Here is an 18,992-nt window from a genome sequence, read left to right as displayed (position 1 = left end):
GTTAAAAGAAGACATCCCACAAGTCTTCCCTCTCCTAGGTTAGATCCTACTGAGAGCTGAATTTCCTGGTTGAGATTTTTGTAGGGTTTCTGGGGATCATGTCACACTGGATTCTGTCACTATTCTTGCCTCCTTTCTGAACTGGGAGAATTGAAACTCTGCTTTGTGTGCCTTTAGGGAAGTGGTTTGTGAGCACCGGGAAAGATAACCTCCTCAATGCTTGGAGGACTCCCTATGGAGCAAGCATATTCCAGGTAAGGGTCATTCCTGCTACCAGGATCCAAATCCTGCCTTGGGGGCCATCTGGATTGAAAGGGGTGGGTGGGTGTGTCTGTCTGCACAGATCAGATTCTACCGTTCCATCTTGGTGCCAAGACACAAGCTGGAAAGTGTGACTTGATGGGACAGGAAACAGCACCTCTGAGCACGAGCAGAGTGCTTTCCCCCTGTTAACTTGAGTAACCAGATCGGGTCTAACCCAGGGAACCCAAACCTTATTGGGAACCCAGTTTTAGCTCTTGTGTCCCATTGAGCTCCATCCTCACCATTCCCGCCATGTTTCTGATACGTCACTTATACCCTTAATGTCTCTTAGTATTGATAGATCTTGACATGCGTTTGCTGAAGCTGATTATAGCCCTGCTGAGTTTCCCTTTCCCTTTTTCCCCCCGCCTCCAGTCGAAAGAATCTTCTTCCGTCTTGAGCTGTGACATTTCGGCGGACAACCAGTACATCGTCACGGGCTCGGGGGACAAGAAGGCCACAGTCTACGAGGTGATCTACTGAGCCCAGGGGATTCTGCGGGGCCACCACACTCCAGGCAGACTGTGATCCGACCAGGCGGCAGTTGGGACTCCAGCAGGCAGATGGAGAGAGTGCCTGAGCACGTTCCCATGATGCTCTCTGTTGTGGAAGCTGCGCCACCTGGCTGTGGGGCGGGGGGAGATCTTCCATCGCCCTCTTAGGGTTGCTGCTCGGGTGGCGATTGAGACCTTGGCGCTTGGTCCAGCTGTGCGGGATTTTGCAGACGTCTTCTCCGGAGACCTCAGCCGGCTTGTGGTTTTTCCTGGTTTTTAACTTCTTGGTTCTCATGCCTGTGATCTCGGGGAAGCAAACTCCGGACCAGATTTGCTTCCCGGCAGAGACTCGTCCTTCTTTGTCTCTCTGTAAGACTTGTGGGAAATGTAAATAGTGGACGAGTTTTAATACGGTGGGGGACTCCTTCTGGCCTCGGGGGCCAGCTGTGTAATTTTTTTTCCTCCTCTTACTTTGGTCTGCTGTAACCGTATTCCACTGGGGTTTTGGTTTTTTTGGTTTTGGTGGTGGCCATCCTTGTCCTGCTCCCCCTCCAAACACTCATTTGGTAGAGAGACTCTGCTGACCCACCACTTGCCCCTAGCGGGAGCGAAATTCCCCTCCAACCTCCCATCTTCTACTGCCGTACCTGTGAAGCATCCCCTGTCTCTTTTTTCAAGACCCAAACCCTTGTCCGGATTGCATCCTTTAGCCACTAACGGGTGGCAGCAACGGAACAATCACCACCGTCTTCTATAGGAATTCTTCTTTTTATTTTTTAAAAGCACTTCCGTCTTTGGAGCAAAGCGATGAGAGGTCCGTGTCCAGATAGGTTTTGGACCCCACCATGCCTGTCACGTGCGACCTTCAGGCCTAGATGCTGAGGAAGGGGTTTCAAGAAAGCAACGTTCAACAATATGCTCAGGGAGCCAGAGAGAGAGAAAAAAGATAATAGCAACTTGTGTGGGCTTTTCTTATTTTATTTTAAACACTCTGATGAAAGTAAAAGTGATAGAGATGGTAACGTTTAAATGCAGGTTGTTGTTGTTTTTAAAAAGTTTACTAACACGAAGCGATTTCTGTGCGATGGGGACTGGGGGTGGCGTTGGCATCTAGTGGGGGTTTTGTGTGGCTGTGGCAAATCTTCCCTCTCCCAGCCTCTTGGATCAAGTGAAAGTTGGGAGGAGGAAGAGGAGGAGGGAGACTCGCCCTCCTGACGTTTTTTGTACTAAAGGAGAAAATAAGATTTAAACACGGGAAGAAATCTACGTATTTGTGTAGCAGAAGATCTTGCCCTGTAATGTAGCATATGGAAGAGAATTTTTATACCACATTTTTATGGATTATTTTTTAATTTTTGATTTTGATCTGGTTTAAAAAAAATACAAAACACTATGGCTTAAAAGGTGAAAAAAAAACTACCTGTTTTTATTAAAGGCCATGCCGGTGCATAAAGGACGATGGAGTGGAGAGAGATTCTTTTCCTGATTGTACTTTTCTTTGGTGGCCTATGCCTTTCAGGGTGGGGGGGGGGTGTTTCTTAGCTCTAGTTAGGAACCGGGATGGAGTGGAAGGGAAGTCTCTGAACTGGCGGTGGTACAGAAATTGATCGGGTGTGCTTTGATTGTGGTGGTGGTTTTAAAATGCAACTGGCATCCAAGCAGAATTGTAGAGGAGGAAGGGACTCCAAGGGTCATCTATTCCAACCCCCTGCAATGCAGGTCAGTTCAACAGCAACATCAGCAGCAGCAAATAACTTTTGGTGTCCTTTACCATTGTGTTCCTTCTGTTCTGTACTCGAGTCTTTGTCAACCTGGGTTTTTTGGGAAGGAAGCTCCCACTGCTGCACCCCCTCCATCTGTCACTTGAGGCCATTGCCTCACTCTGCCTACTAATAGGGCTGGCTCTGCTTTAGAGATGACACAGGAAGGTGCCTTATGCAGTCCATTGATCCATTTAGCTCAATAGTCTACAGCAGTGGTTCCCAAACTTTCCCCGGCTGGAAGAGGAAAGAGCAGAGCAACCACCCACATTTCCAATAAAATATACTGCAGTGAAAGGTGAAGCCTGAGTTGTAGGTGGGAAAGGAGCAAGGTAGCTGGGACTGTGGCCAGGGAGATGCCCCCACCCAGAAATCACCCAATAGCCTTAGTAAGGAATGAAGATGGATTTGTGGGCTAGGAGTGGCGTCCCCCTCCTGGCACAGTCTCTGCAGAGGGTGTTGCATCCGCCAGTTCCCTCCAGTCTTCTGCCCTTTATGAGTGGATTCATCTCTGCTATAACCTTTGCCTAGTCAGCACTTTTGGAAAGGTTAAATTTATGGATAACCTAAATCCATTTTCCATTTGCCACTATTTCAAAGGCCCTTCCTGCCTATGTCTCTTCTGGGTCTTACTGCAGCTTTTGAGAACTCGGAGCACTAATTCCTCTTTATCATGTTTTGTTTTTTTAAGGATGCTTTTAGCTCTTCACGATGCTCTGTGTTGGGTGATACAACTCTAAAATAACATGGGATGGAGCAAAACATATTTATGCTTGCTTGCTTAAACCAGCCTTGGTTTTATGAGGCTTAGCATATGATGAGTAAGTCTTGTGAGTTTCAGCACTTGACTTGGAAGGCGAGTTGCAGGATAATCTCTTTCTTTTTAATGAACTGAATCTGGAAGGATAGAGTCCTGGTTTTTAATTTTGTTAATATAAGCTGCCTTGGACATTTGTTACGAGTGGAAAGGTGTAATCAGAATTCACAGTGAGAATTCAAATAACAACTGTATTCCAAAACATCCAAAACTGAGCTACAATTCCCAGAGTGGTTTAACAGTCAAGGCCTCTTCCCAGGGAATTTTGGGAATTGCAGCGCTGTGAAGGGCATGGAGGTCTCCCAATGACACTTGGCACTGTTGCCCGAACTACAGTTCCCATAATTCTTTGGGGGAGTTCTACCGCTAAAAATGTATGGTGGAAATGTGGCCAGAGGGACAGAAGGAGGAGAAGAGCTGAAATCAGCGCCTGGTCCAAATTTCAGGATCCCTACCATTCCTGGCAGTCGTTGACACTCTCTGAGCATCATGGTCAGCCTCTTCCCCCAATAGACACTACGCTGTAAAATAACAGGTCATTAATATCCCAGTCAATTCTGTGTCTTGTTAAGGCTTATTTCCGGAAAAGGTCTGACAGTGGCTCCATTTGATACAAGCTGTTATGTCAGGCAACAGTGGGGGAATAGATCTGTGACGCTCAAGCGAGTCCAGGAAACGGTTGTGAGGGCAGGTCAACAGATGGCGTTTATGTGTAGGCTGAAGCCTTCACCAAACCAGGCATGGAGCCCCGAAAGAAGGTGGGTGGCTAAGCACCGGACAAGCCACATTCCATGGCTAATGAGCCATGTTGGTGAGGATGGATTTAAAGATCTCCAGGCCTCGTGGGAGGCAAAAGGAATATGGACATTCATCCCCCTCTTGTTCAGAATGTGCTTGTAGAGATGGACTTGGAGAGACTTCAGTAGAGCCAGTGTGCGGTAGCGGACCTGGGAGCAAACAAGGTTCAAATCCCCTTACTCACTGGGTGACCTTAGGCCAGTCACTGCCTCTGCGTAATCTACTTCACAGGGCTGCTGTTGCAGAGATCAAATGAGGAGGGGGAGAACGCTGTACACTACCTTGAGCTCCGTGAAGAAAAAGGTGCCATAAATAAATAGCAATAAAGTGCAGGGCTGGCACTAGATGATTTGCCTCATGAGGTAAAGTGGGCCACTTCCTGTCACCTCCTGCTTGCCTTGCTCTGTGGAATGGGGTTCTTCCTCCGGCTTTTGGAGCAAGCTGGCCTTGCAGGCACATTTGAAGTGGCAAATAAATAACGTTCCCTAGTACTGCAGTGTGAACCAAGCGCTTGCCAAAGCCACCTCATCCACAATGAAAGTCTTCCTTAGACGAAGGCCTAGGCCTCTAGGAGCATTTTATTGTGGCTGTTTTGCTGCAACTAGAAGTGGTGAAAGGGATGGGGAAGAGTCTTCTTAATGCCAGAACTGAGAGCACCCAGTGGAGCTGAATGCTGGAGGGTTCACACAGCGCATAGCTGAGCAATGGTTGCTCCCACAAGGAGGAGTAGGATGGGGCGAATTAAAAGAGGACCGGGCAAATTCGTGGAGAGGAAGGCTATCAATGGCTCCTAGCCACAGTGGCTGGGTTCTGCCTCCACTATTGGGATGTTCCTGAATACCACTTGCTGGGAATCGCAGGTGAGCAAGGTACTGTTGCTCTAAGGTCCTGCTTGCAGGTTTCCCACGGGGGCCGCTGCGAGAACAGGATGTTGGACTCGGCAGGCCTTTCCTTTGGTTCTTGGGGTCCCAGGGAGGAGCTTCTGCGTTTGGCTAGTGCTGCTGGCAGTCAGCAAACTGGGTGGAAGGCAGCTCTGTAGGCAGGTGGTCTGAGAGCACACAAGGATTTGACACCCGCCCTTGTGGTACTGCTTGCCTAACAGATGGGCCGGCCCACATTTCGTTTTGGATGAAATGTCTGCTCCATCCGCAGCCTGCATGGATATTTGCAGCCTCTCCCAATGGCATCTCTATGCAGACTAGTCCTCTGTGCCTTTTAACGTCACCTGTCCCCGTCCCCCTCAAGTTAACCCTGTGGAGTGCACAATGGCAGCATCACCGCCCTGCCGCTCTTGCATCCTGGAGCAGATGGCAGGAGGCAGCTTGCTGCATGCCGTCAGCTGCTGCTCTCTTGAGTTGACGACATGGCAGCGTGCAAAATTTTGTTGGTCTTCCCCCCCCCCCCGCCCCATCACTTCATCTGTTCCACTGCTGCATCCCACCCGTTTTAATTACTGTAATTGAGTTATAATGAACGATTGTGCAGTGCCATTGTCTGCAGTGGCAGGGGGAATTTCTATGCATTCCACACTCCATCTAACAAACACATCCAGTTCTATTTGCTGGTTTGAAGGTTGCTGACATGCCGTAATGGCAGAACTAAAGGAATCGCTGGCTGAGATTCCTGCATTGCCAGGGCTGGACTAGATGACTGTTAGATGAAGTGGTTCAGGTTAGGGGTAAAGGGTTAGGGATTCAGGTTGCAAGCAATTTTTAGTTTCGTGAAACTTTGTTCTGGCCCATCCACTGTGGGCTATTTATTGCAAAGCAGGCATCTGAGCTGTGTTCTCCCCCATTGTTAGATTATCTGTTAGGCTGTGCTTGGATTATTTATATGGGGACAAGGCACCAACTGACTTTCAAATCGGTCCCTGGTAGGATGAGGAATTTTGGAAGTCAATATGTTTCTAAAAACACCAGATATCAAAGGGAAAGAAAGATCAAAGCAGAGAAGGTTGAAGCCAAAAATAGAGCACCTTGAGCAAGATGAAAGCAGGAGACAGGGCAGATCTCCTCCTCCAAAGGTCTTCAGAAGATAAAGGAACAGGCAAATGGCCAGGCCCTGACGTTGCAGGAGGATGAGGTGGGAGTCAGGGCTGCAAAGGATGGAGAGCCAGAAGGAGAACCGAGCTAGCAGGACCTAGTGGTCTGGGATTATGGGGACTGTAGTCCAGAAACACCTGGAGACCCAAGTTTGGGAAACCCTGTAACAGATTCAAACTCACATCAATTTTCATGGGAAAATGGGAGCAAACTGGGCATTGCTGGAAATGAAATTGTCTGTGCAGGATTTTATATACAGGCTTCTCAAAAACGGACCATCGTTCCATACAAATTCCTGCATGCAGAAAACTAGAGCCCTCCAGTCTCCCGGCTATGTTCTGTGTGCAGGCCAGCATATATGAATCATGAAATTGTGGAGGGGATTCCAAGGGTCATCTAGTCCAACCTTCCTGCAATGCAGGAATCGCAGCTAAAGATTCCCCAGCAGATGGCCACCCACCCAACCTGCTTAAAAACCTCCCATGACGGAGAGTCCGTTACTTTCCTAGGTGGTTCGTTGCACTGTCCAACAGCTGTGTGCAAAGAGTCCAGTTGCTCACCTCCTCCTCTGCTGTTTGCGACAACCTGGCCCAGGTCCTGCAGAAAGTGGTTCTTATCACCACTAGAGTCCCATTTCTGCTCAGTCCCAGCGCACACGAGCCCATCAATTTGGCCACTTGGGGCACACTGCTTGGGGACGCTCCTTCCCAGGTTTTCGAGCCATGGTGACACCATAAATCATCTCACCCATTCAGGGGGAAACAATAAGCCACTGACACTTAACGTCACCAGCTTCCCCCCCACCCCAGGGAGCTTGGCCGTTTTCCAGAGCAGGAATGTGAGCATGTTACAAAGGCAGGCACACCTTGTATATGACGCAGCAGCCCATGAACCCTTCTGCTGAGGTGTGGAAAGGCCTTGTGGGAAGGGGGCAGGCACTCTTTGGAAATCTACAGACAGATACCCCACCGATTCCTTTTTCTCTGAATCTGCTATGGTGATAGTTTATGGAAAAACCCTAAATAGAGGTTGAGTTGTCTTTGGAGGAAAAAGAGTGGAGATTTTCCTGGTGTGTTGTAATGTGTATTTACAAATGCTACATTTTCAGCCAGAACAGAGCAGGTTGGACTATTTATTTAATTCATACAATTTGTACACTTGGTTGTAAAGACAACAATACAGCAGTACCTCAGGTTAAGTACTTAATTCGTTCCGGAGGTCCGTTCTTAACCTGAAACTGTTCTTAACCTGAAGCACCACTTTAGCTAGTGGGGCCTCCCACTGCTGCCGCCGCCACGCGATTTCTGTTCTCATCCTGAAGCAAAGTTCTTAACCCGAGGTAATATTTCTGGGTTAGCGGAGTCTGTAACCTGAAGCGTATGTAACCTGAGGTACCACTGTAATTCAGAGTGGTTTGCAAAAAGGATAAAGCGGTAATGTTATCAAGAAGAAGAATTTGCAGAGAAAATTTAAAACGTTTGAAAAGTTAAAATGAGCACACTAATAATGGATTAAAACTCACAACAATTTTCTAAATATCTGAGTAGGCATGTCTGAACAAGAATGTTTTTTAGCAGGTGCCGAAAAAAATGAAAGCACCTGCCTGGTGTCAATTGGCAGGGAGTTCCAAAGTGTAAATCCTACCACTCTAAAAAAGGCTGAGTTTTTACAAAAGTGGAACAGATATTATGTGGCACCTGTAACAGGGCCAGTTCCTCCCATCAAATCTGTCGAGTGAGTGTTATATATGTGGTCAGGCATCTCATAGGTAAACTGGTTCCAAGTTGTTACAACCCCCCAAATGTGGTGTCTCCCCACATTTGACAGCTTTCCCACATAGCTCCCAAACTCATGCTGCAAAGTAGAATTTCTTTTTATTTTTTAAAATCTTGCTACATGGAAAACAGACACAGCTATAAACTGTAATCTTGATCCTTTACTTAACAACCTCAACCATACTCACCCCCCCCCCCCCCACCAACCTCAGCCATTACTGGCTGCAGCAGAAGCAAGGAGGAAAGAGGAGGTGAAACAGAAACCATAAACTTACAACTCAGGAGGGCTGCTTAGCTCTCTGGGCCAAGATGCACAAACGCTTTCTTGGCTTTTTTCCTTTCAGTGCAGTGGGTTTGAATTAAAGGCAGTTGCTTCTTCCAAAAACTCAGACCCTTCTTTTCTGTCTCCAGCTACAACCGAGCTGCAAAATCTCTGCCTTACAGTTATTTATTTCAGGTAGGTAGCCGTGTTGGTCTGACACAGTCAAAATATAAAAAATAAAATAAAAAAATGTCCAGTAGCACCTTAGAGACCAACTAAGTTTGTTCTTGGTATAAGCTTTCATGTGTATACACACGAAAACTTACACAGTGATACCTGGGGTTACAGACGCTTCAGGTTACAGACCCAGAAATAGTACCTTGGGTTAAGAACTTTGCTTCAGGATGAGAACAGAAATCGTGCAGCAGTGGCAGGAGGCCCCATTAGCTAAAGTGGTGCTTCAGGTTAAGAACAGTTTCAGGTTAAGAACGGACCTCCGGAACGAATTAAGTACTTAACCCGAGGTACCACTGTACCATGAACAAACTTAATTGGTCTCTAAGGTGCTACTGGACAAAAAAAAAATATTTAGTTATTTATTTGTTTGTGTGCCACTCAGTGCCAAAAGAGGCCTCTGGCAGATTACTAGTTTAGCAACTGTAAGGATGGGGCCTATGAAACATTGCTAGTGATTATTTATCTGTGATTCCTGCATTGCAGGAGGGGTGGACTAGATGACCCTTCGGCTCCCTTCCAGCTCTACGATTCTTTGATTCCAATAGTCTGGAGCTGCCAACCGTCCCTTTAACAAGCCATTTTGAGCCGCATAAAGCTAATTCCTCTGTTGGGGACAGGGATGGGCAAATCAGTCAGTTTCAATTTCCTTCCGATTCTCATTCCGTTCTCCATATTTCCACACCAGTTTGCAGTTTATTTATTTAAGAAAGTCCTCACTGGACATTTGTCAGCATTTTAGTGTTATTTTTTTCTTAACAGACACATTTTTCTGCATGATCCAATGCAGCAATGTACCGTATTTTTCCATGTATAAGACGATATTTTTTCCTTGGAAATAATAGGCAAAAATTGTGGGTCGTCTTATACACGGAAATCAGAGGGGGGGGGCGGGTGATTGATGGCAGCAGCCAGCAGGAGATTGGCAGCGGCATTTGGGCATTTGGGCATGTGAAATAGGGGTCGTCTTATACATGGGGGCATGTTATACACGGGAAAATACGGTATGTGATTTTCACAAATGGATGCATCTTTATTTACCTAACATACGCATTTGGGGACACCTTACCTGGTTGGAGAACTCCATTGCAAAATTTGAACAAGTGCAAAATTTGAAAGGAGAATTGTTTCAGGAAATGTCCCTTCCTAAATGCAAATTTGGTAGTCATTTTTAATGATTTCTATACAATTTATGGACCATGCAAAACAACATTGAATCAATTGAACCCAGAATAGCTTTCAAAATTCCCAAGTCATGTTACAACTTTTCAGCACCCCTCATTTTTGGAATGTGAAAGTTGAGAAATTCAACGCGCCCAACTCCCAGGGGCATTTTTTCTTGGGGACTCCCAGCTCCTCTGTGCAGCTGCCCAGAAAGTTGGCCAAGTGTATGGCGTTTGTGTCTGCTATTGCCTCCTGGACTGAAGCTCTTAGCCGGGCCCCTCATTGCCAGGCCCGAAATGTTTAGGAATCAGCCAGTTTAATGAGAACAAAAGAAATTAATTGGCGGTTTAGGCCTAATGAGACGGCTGTGCAAATTGACGGTCCTCATCAGCAGAAACAAACAGGCTCCCTTCCATGGGCTGCTCCGCCGGATTGAGCGGAGGAAAGCTTTTGCCAGGATGATAAATAGCAGGTCAGGAGAGACCATCTGTGCTTCTCTTCTCCCCTCCACTCCCAAGGGAGGAGGGAGGAGGCTTAGCAGAGAGAGGGGAGGGAAATAGATGGCCATGAAAGCCGCCATTCTCTGGTTCATTCATGGCGGCTCTGCTTGACACCGCCACCTCGCCACGGAGATAAAGGAGGCAGCCAACCACGCTCTGCACACTTGAGAAGCCCCAAAGAGTTCCGATTTCAGGGCCTGTTTAGTACCTATTGAGGTGCTCACAAAAGACCCAGGCCCCAGTGAGGCAGCGCTTGGGCGGACAGCTCATGGAGCAGACAGGAGCTGCCCAGGGCCTCTGGCGGCCTCCATTTGTTCTCTCTGTTTACTTAAGACGTTCTCCAATTCCCACTGCGGAGCCCTTTTTTTAAAAGCTGGCTTGGCTGATGCTCCCGGCCTGTGCGGTGGGTGGGTGCAGGGAGCGGGGAGGAGAAGCAGGATTGCAGAAAGGGACCCGTCTGATCTTTTAATAATCAAAGTAATTAGAATAATCCTTTCAGGGCTGAATAGGGGATTATTCCTCCATGTCATTGGAGTTTCATCCTCCGTTTGGTCTCCTAAAACATGGAAAGGGGAGAAGACAGGACTTCAAAAGCAGCCGCAGCGCTCCTCCCTGCCTTTTAATACCCTCCAGAAATTTTCCACCGCATGACTTGAGTGAGGTGTGAGTGCGGTTGCATGTTTGGGATTCCCAGGGAATGTTTTTTGGGGGGGGTCTCCCTGCCTTTCCTTGGAGGTTAATCGCTGGAGGTGCTGGCTGTACCAGCTGATAAAAAACTTTTAGAGAAGTCAAGGGCATCTCTGGGGTTAATTGGAAGCAGCCAGTGCCACCAGGGGGGTGATTATAAAATGATGGGGAATTAAAGAGGGCCTAAATCCTGCCTGTATTTTGCTGTTTCTTGTCAGCTCTCCGGGGACAAAGGCTTCTTCAAGAGGAGATGGAGGACTAACCCGTCCTTCACAGGCAGAGGCCAATTCTCATGTAACTCATCAATGCTCACTGAGGCCTGAGGTCTCCTAGGGCTGACCTTCCTGTGGTAGCTGGGCCTGAGGGTTGTCTCAGCTCACATTTCCAAAAACCTCTGCAGGGCACCAGGCTGGCAAAGGCTCATGTGGGGTTATGATGCCTGTGGGAAGCAGAGCCAGAGCATGGACATCATGGCTAGCAGCCATCAACAGCCATCACAGTTGGCAGCCATCACTGCCTCCTGCGGAAGTGAGTTCCATACTGCTGAATGAAGAAGGACTTTGTTTTTCTCTGCCCTGAATCTCCCAACTTTCAGCTTCATTGGATGCCCACAACTTCATTGGATGTTAGGAGAGATGCAGAAAAACATTCCTCTATCCGGGAGAAAATTTCTCTGTGCCATACATAATTTAATCATGTGACTCTTTTCTCTAAAGAAAATGTCCCAAATGCAGCAACCTTTCCTAACAGGGGAGTCACTCCACCATCCCCATTTGGCCATTTTTGTTCTGAGCCAGATGGACCAATGGCCTGACTCTAAGGCCATTTCCTCATCTTTCAGCCTACCTCACAAGATTGTTGTAAGATGCTGTTCTAAGCTCCATGAAGAACACACAGGAAGACATTCAGTCAATACACCCAAGTGTAGCAGTTATTCCAGATGTATATTCAGTATATCTGAAGGAGCGTCTCCACCCCCATCGTTCTACCCGGACACTGAGGTCCAGTGCCGAGGGCCTTCTGGCGGTTCCCTCACTGCGAGAAGCCAAGTTACAGGGAACCAGGCAGAAGGTCTTCTCGGTAGTGGCACCCGCCCTGTGGAACGCCCTCCCACCAGATGTCAAAGAGAACAACAACTACCAAACTTTTAGAAGACATCTGAAGGCAGCCCTGTTTAGGGAAGCTTTTAATGTTTGATGTATTACTGTATTTTAATATTTGGTTGGAAGCTGCCCAGAGTGGCTGGGGAAGCCCAGCCAGATGGGCGGGGTATAAATAATAAATAATAAATAATAAATAATAAATAATAAATAATAAATAATAAATAATAAATAATAAATAATAAATAATAAATAATAAATAATAAATAATAATTAGACATGCTATCTTGTGAACAGAGAGGGAAAGAGGGAATAAAAGCAGTACAGTATTTTAGTTCCTTGGTCTTAGCTGAGGTGAGTAGTTTTTGTGGTCTGTTGTGGGAGGAGAAAGCAACCTTTGTATCTCTGCTGAGCAGCTCTCAATGCAAAAAATGATAAGTCAGGAAACGAACAAAGAGTGTAATATGTTATGCCAAACGACTAACGGGAACTCCATCCCTGCTAAATGCCGTCTGGTGGTTTGTTGACGGGGCCTCTGCTCCTCATTAGCCAAAGCCTTGACCTTGACCCTGGTTGGCCTTTTTGCTGGGAGACGGAATCCCAGAACAACTCATTTGGCCAACACATTGGCCCAGCAATCCATAAATATTGATTTGTTGTTCTGCGGAGTAATTTAAATGTCAATTATAAGCTCCGGGCGGATCTGGAACAACAATGAAACTGCAGAGAAGTAGGAGCTTCCAAGAGCTGCTGTTGGTGGTGGGATTTGTTAGAGGGAAGGATGGGGCGTGGGGCAGAGACCTTACATTTAAGACCATTGCTTTCTGCTTTGGTAAAGAGAAGGCAGAGAGGTGGGATGAACATGGCTGGCAACATGGAGCAATTCAGTTTGGGGAATCTGATGTGCATGCCCGGCGTTTGTTTATGTTTTGATGTGGCCCAAGGCAGCTTCCTAACAGGCTAAGCTGACAGAACGGAAATGATGGGTTTGGATTTTCCAAAGGTTTGGGGCACTTTATCAAAGGATGGAGGCAATGAAAGGAATGAGGAGGAGGAGGCCTGAGGTTTTTTTGGGGGGTGTATGTGGAGGCAACAAGGTACCTTTGTGAAGGAAGCATTGAGTAACCTCCAGGGGCGGCTAACTTTTGCCCCTCCAAACGCTGTAGTACTCCAGCCCCAAGCAGCATGGCCAATGGCCAGAGGTGATGGGAGCTGCACCTTTGTTTCTGCAAAATACAGGACAGGGCAGGATGGTTGGGGGGGTGTGAAGTGGCTTCAAAGCAATCCATTACAATATATTGCAGCCTAATAGGATGGCCCCTCTGGAATTTGTCATGCGCATGAATGCACATGCATGTACACACACATACACATGGATTTGTAAATCTGTCTGTGCTTGGCTAAAGGTAAAGGGACCCCTGACCATTAGGTCCAGTCGTGGCCAACTCTGGGGTTGTGGCGCTCATCTTGCTTTATTGGCCGAGGGAGCCGGCGTACAGCTTCCGGGTCATGTGGCCAGCATGATGAAGCCGCTTCTGGCGAACCAGAGCAGCGCACGGAAATGCCATTTACCTTCCCGCCGGAGCGGTACCTATCTATCTACTTGCACTTTGACGTGCTTTCGAACTGCTAGGTTGGCAGGAGCAGTGACCAAGCAGCAGGAGCTCACCCCGTCACGGGATTTGAACTGCCGATCTTCTGATTGGCAGGTCCTAGGCTTTGTGGTTTAACCCACAGTGCCACCCGCATCCCAAGTAAAGGTAAAGGGGCTTGGCTACCCAGAGCTTAAATACAGGACCTTTCACACACCCTTTCAAATTTATGCACTTGGGAGGATCCCTAACTTGACAATGAGAGAGAGAGACAGAGAGAGAGAAGACCTGAAATACAGGACAAAACTGTATCAATACAGGGCCTAGCATTTTACCTTGAAATATGGAACAATCCTGTATTATACAGGACAGGTGGCAACCAACACCTGGAGGGCTGCTGCGGGTTCTCCGCTCCCGGTTTGCTCTAAAGCAGCCTCCCCCAAGCTGGGGATTTTTGACTCCATCTCCCATCAGCCCCAGCCAGCATGGTTGGGCTGCCATCAGCATAACACAGCTGTTGTGGTCCAAAACATCTGGAAGGCACCACCCTGGGAAAGGCCGCTGGAAAAGATGCGCTGTCTGCACATCTTCTCCATGCTCATCACGGAGGCTGGATATTAACATCCCAAGGGGGACGTATCTGTACAGCAACAGACAAAACAAGATTTCTCGCTGTATATTCCTGCTGTATAACGATCTTTTCACCAAGAGTGTGTGCTAGGAACAATATGAAATTTCTCTCTCTCTCTCTCTCTCTCTCTCTCTCTCTCACACACACACACACACACACACACACACACACAAAACTGGGTTTATCATTCCACCCAAGTTTTTTTTTTTTTTAAAAAAAAAAGAATGAGCTTTCCAGCCAAGGACTTGGCAAAGCCCTCTGTTGTATTTATGGGGTAGCTCTAGTGACACAATTGTGCTCATTAATTGATTGCAGTCTGAGGACCTGTTATATGTGAATGAAACACCATATACTGCCTTCTGCAGATTTTTGATATATACACATATAGATTTATAGGAGAGTGAAGCGGCCTCACCCTACCACCAAATCCCTTGAAATTAAACCTCATAAAATCTTTGGCTGCTTTGCAGGGGTATCCACCTGAGTTGTCGGGGGGGGGCGAGCGGGGGGAAGTTTGAAGCAAGACCAAATGACATTGAGGACTGGCTACACACACACACACACACACACACACACAGTGTGACTGTTCTTATTAAAAGCCTCTTTGTAAATTTCACCGCAGAGCGTTTGGGAGACAGCTTAAATTTAAGCAGGGGGCTTAAATTGTAGCAATCCTGATTTACAGCACAAAAGGAGCAGAGTTTTTTTCAAGCAGGATGGAGCAAGGAGGATGTTTGGCAAAAGGGCCTAAAATATAAGGCGAGCTAATGCCAAAATGTGGAGATTGGGGTTTTCCCCACATTACCGAAGTGTGGCGACACTGGGCGCACAGTTTGAGGGCTCTATGCTGGGAGCTAGTGGCAGAGAAAATGTTCTGGTTCAGGACCAAAGACCCCACAGAGACAGAATTGTGAAGGCCTCCCTTTGGTCCCAACCTGCTGAGAATATGAATGGAATTGTTATTCAGGTTGGTTTTGCTGGGTTGGTGAATTACCACCCCCCCCCCTGCAAAAAGTTCTGAAGCAATTTACAACCAGAATGAAACTGAGCAGTAAAAACACCTAAGCATATTAAAAACATATTCCCGACTGTGCTGCCCAAATGCCTGTGAAAACAGAAAATGTCTGTTTTTTAAGCACTTTGCATCAGGGAAAGGCATCACCAGTCCAGAGAGATCTGCATTGGCTCCCAATACGTTTCCGAGCACAATTCAAAGTGTTGGTGCTGACCTTTAAAGCCCTAAATGGCCTCGGTCCTGTATACGTGAAGGAGCGGCTCCACCCCCATTGTCCAGCCCAGACACTGGGGTCCTCCTCTGAGGGCCTTCTGGCGGTTGCCTCATTGCGAGAAGTGAGGTTACAGGGAACTAGACAGAGGGCCTTCTCGGTAGTGGCACCCGCCCTGTGGAACGCCCTCCCATCACATGTCAAGGAAATAGGCAGCTATCCTATTTTTAAAAGACATCTGAAGGCAGCCCTGTTTAGGGAAGTTTTTCTCATCAGGCAGCAAATCGTCTTGAGGCGGCTACAAGAGTGAATGTCCTGCCTACGAAGAAATGCAGTGTTAGGTTAGGCTTTTTTATTTTTGTGATGGTGATGAACAAGTTATTTCAGAGTTCAGAGGGAGAACTAGATCCCTAGTTAATTGTTGCAGGAAGAGTGCAGCACACCTGAAAGTGAGATCACTTTGTGGTGGATTAGGAAAGTGGGAGAGCTGGGAGCTGCTAATGTCTTTTTGTTTTCTAATCCATCATTCAGTGGTCCAAAATGGAGGACACACAAGGGATTATTATTATTATTATTATTATTATTATTATTATTATTATTATGATTATTATTAGAAAGACACAAAGGAAGTGGAGGCTGAGCACCCCCCCCCCAGATTCTTAGAGGCAAGGTTCATGACACATAGCAGCTTTCTCCCCCCGCCCCCAACAATTCTCTCTGTTCTCAGACGCCCTGTGTGAGAAGCAGACAGTTGTCAAAGGCCCTAATCTGTTAAAAGCATGAAGGATGCTTGTGTTGATCTGGAGCCCAGATGTAATTAAAGGGCTTTCCCCCCCTGTGTTGAGCTTGCATAATGCCGAGTGTGAACAGGCAGCGCTCCACTTCTCCCTGCTGGTGAGGATTCTCCAGCTCCCCCAAGCTTGGTAGGAAAACGGAAAAGCACACAAATAAAATGTGGGGGAAGGTTTTTTGGGTTGTGTGTGTGTGTGTGTGTGTTTTTAAGAACATATAATCCTGTAGCTGAAGCTTTTTCTCTGCGGCTGCCTATGCCCCATAAATTTAAAGCACATGATTTCCTCCCAAGAACCTTGGGAGCTGTAGTTTGTTATAGGTACTGGGAATTGTAGTTCTCGGGGGGGGGGGACTACCATTCCCAGGATGCTTTGGGAGAAGTCATGTGTTTCAAATGTATGGTGTGTACACAGCCTCAGTCTCTCTCTTTTTCCCTCCACCCCGCCTGGGCCCCACACCTCTAATCTCTGCTAGAAAATCTGATTTGGGATGTAATTTGTATGGCATGTCTCATGATTTCATTTAATCTGCACAATCCTCTTATACAGCAGAACAGCATAAGTTAACACAGGGAATGTGGCTCTTTAAGGGATATGAATCTCCCCCCCCCCCCATGCCCCCCAGCCAGTCCTTCTAGACCAAAAATTCATTAAATCTTTGGACAGCTCCTCATGGGCACTTGTCAAGAGGGCTTTCCACCTTTATCTCACGGTCAGGCACAGCAAAGAAATCTGATCCAGTTTGCACTAAAAGACCAATTTGCTAATAGGTGGTTTCTGAAATAATACACGAAACGCAGCCGCCCTTTCAAATCTCCACTTCTCCAAATTTTGCAACTCAGTTCTCCAGACAAGGAATGTGACCAACATCTATATGCTAGGGTAAAGTGCTCAGCTAAATTAGTGGGAAATGTGCCAAAAAATAATAATGCACCTTACTAGGGGGAACGTGTATATTGGGCAACATTGCCTTGAAAAATCCCCACTAAACCTCTGATGAAACTTTCTGAGGACTACTAAGAAATGTGGTGTGGAAACACAGAACTTAAAACGAGGAAAATAAGCCACTGAAATGAAAGGAAATTGATAGATTTGCTCGTTCCTGCCTCGCCTCCCAGCATTTGAAGCGTTATTCAGTCAGGGTCCCACCTGAACAGATGAAACAGGGTTTAATTTAGTAAAGAAAAACACTTCTGTAAGTTGTTTTGAAAACAAAAGAAAGTTCTTCCCACAGGTCATAGTTGGAACTCCCTCCCACAGGAGAAGAAGATGGATTAAATAAATTCCTGGAAGAGAGGGCTATCGATGGCTACTGGCTACGATGGCTCTGCTCTGTCTCCACATCTGGAGGCAGCCATGCTTCTGAATACCAGTTGCTAGAAACGACAGGAGGGGAGAGGGGTCTTGTGGCTGAATCCTGCTTGTGGGCTTCTCATTGGACCATCTGGTTGGCCAGTATGAGAACAGGATGCTGGACTAGATGGGCATTGGCCTGAGCCTGCAGGCTCTTCCTATGCCCTGGTGCTGACAGAGTGAGGGGACAGCTATTCTCTTTGAGGAGCCACTCTCCAGACTGCTACACTGCCCAGTGCCACATGGACAGTGGATTCTCTCCTCCCTGCCCCCGCTGCTGCCGCATCCTCTTCCACCCCCGTTAATTCTTAATGGTCAATTTGGCTTCCCTGCTTTTATTTAAAAGGAAGTAAAGGAAAAGGAAGCAAAATACTTTCTAAATGATTGTTGTGATCAAATAACTCAACCAAATGCTACAAAATATTAAAATCCCTACTTCAATATCCTTTATCCTTTAAGGTTCTTTATAATTCAATAAACAGGATTTCCAAATCCTCGTCGCCAGAGCGGAGAGTGGGCTGTTCTGCTGTTCTGGGCCTTCTCCTCTAATGCACACTCTTATTAAGCTGTGCAAGCTTACAGCTCTTTAATCTTTTTGAACACATGTTGAGGAGAATAAAAGCAATTTTGTTTAGGAAGCTGAAGGCCGTGCTCAGCTAGAAATAAGCTTTTTCTGTAATCTCTCCTCCTCCCAAGCTTTATAGCCCAGTTGTTTTTGGGAAATAGGACTGCACAGGCCACACAGTAAACTGTGGAAGATCGAGGCATCCCTGAGGCTGTTTCCCCCCTCTCTCCCTCCAACCAGCCTCCTCTTTACTAAGGGACAAATGAGAAGAGCAACCTAATTTTTTTCCCAGCACCCCCGCCCACCCCTTGCCCAAATCAGCACACTACTCGTACTTTCCATCTTCTTTCTTGGAAAATAATCTCAGATCTCGGCTTCTTTGGGATCAAAGCTAATCTGGATGTAATTCCCCTACCTCACCTTCTGCCCTTGGCAACCTATAAATGCAGATTAAAGGGTTATATAAATGTAATTTTCTAATTAATCATTTTTAGATCCTCCCAGCTACTGCATATTTTTTGAGAGAGGGGGGTGAGGGGGGTTGTAACATGGCAAATGTACTTAAAGATAAGGCATTAACTCATAGTGGACAGAGATCCAACAGAAGAGCCTTGCTTGCATTTCAATATTCGTTTGACCTCGGCTAAACTCCAGAATGTGCTTGGTTACCCCAGTCGTCTTGTCATCGTCGCAGGCAGGCAGCTCAGGGAGGGCAAGTGTGGGTGCAAAGAGGGGAAGGGAATGGTTGCAAGCAGATGGAGAGCAAATCCTCACAGCGAACCATTCATCCTACAGGGTAGACTGAGATATAGCAGCTGCTGCTGCCCAACCAGAAGCAAGGTTGGTGGCAACAGTGTTTTGTGTTGTGTAGGATCCTATGATGTAAGTAATACAGCCT

The 18,992-nt window shown here is 46.9% G+C and overlaps 1 protein-coding gene across 8 annotated transcripts in view; it reads left to right on the top strand.

The window, feature by feature from the left end:
• Positions 1-2,253, top strand: part of TLE3 (TLE family member 3, transcriptional corepressor) — a 50,458-nt gene extending 48,205 nt beyond the window's left edge. For all 8 annotated transcript variants that reach the window (XM_079953017.1, XM_079953019.1, XM_079953018.1 and 5 more), the window contains exons 19-20: positions 178-254; positions 679-2,253. In XM_079953017.1, the coding sequence (XP_079809143.1) occupies positions 178-254; positions 679-786 (185 nt within the window). In that variant the 3' untranslated portion in view covers positions 787-2,253. The remainder of the gene's footprint in view (positions 1-177; positions 255-678) is intronic.
• Positions 2,254-18,992: the final 16,739 nt, after the last annotated feature.

This window comes from Podarcis cretensis (assembly GCF_951804945.1).
Source record: "Podarcis cretensis genome assembly, chromosome: 14".
NCBI lineage: Eukaryota > Metazoa > Chordata > Lepidosauria > Squamata > Lacertidae > Podarcis > Podarcis cretensis.
The sequence above is the reverse complement of the archived record's forward strand: the minus strand, read 5'-3'. Positions and strand labels throughout refer to the sequence as shown.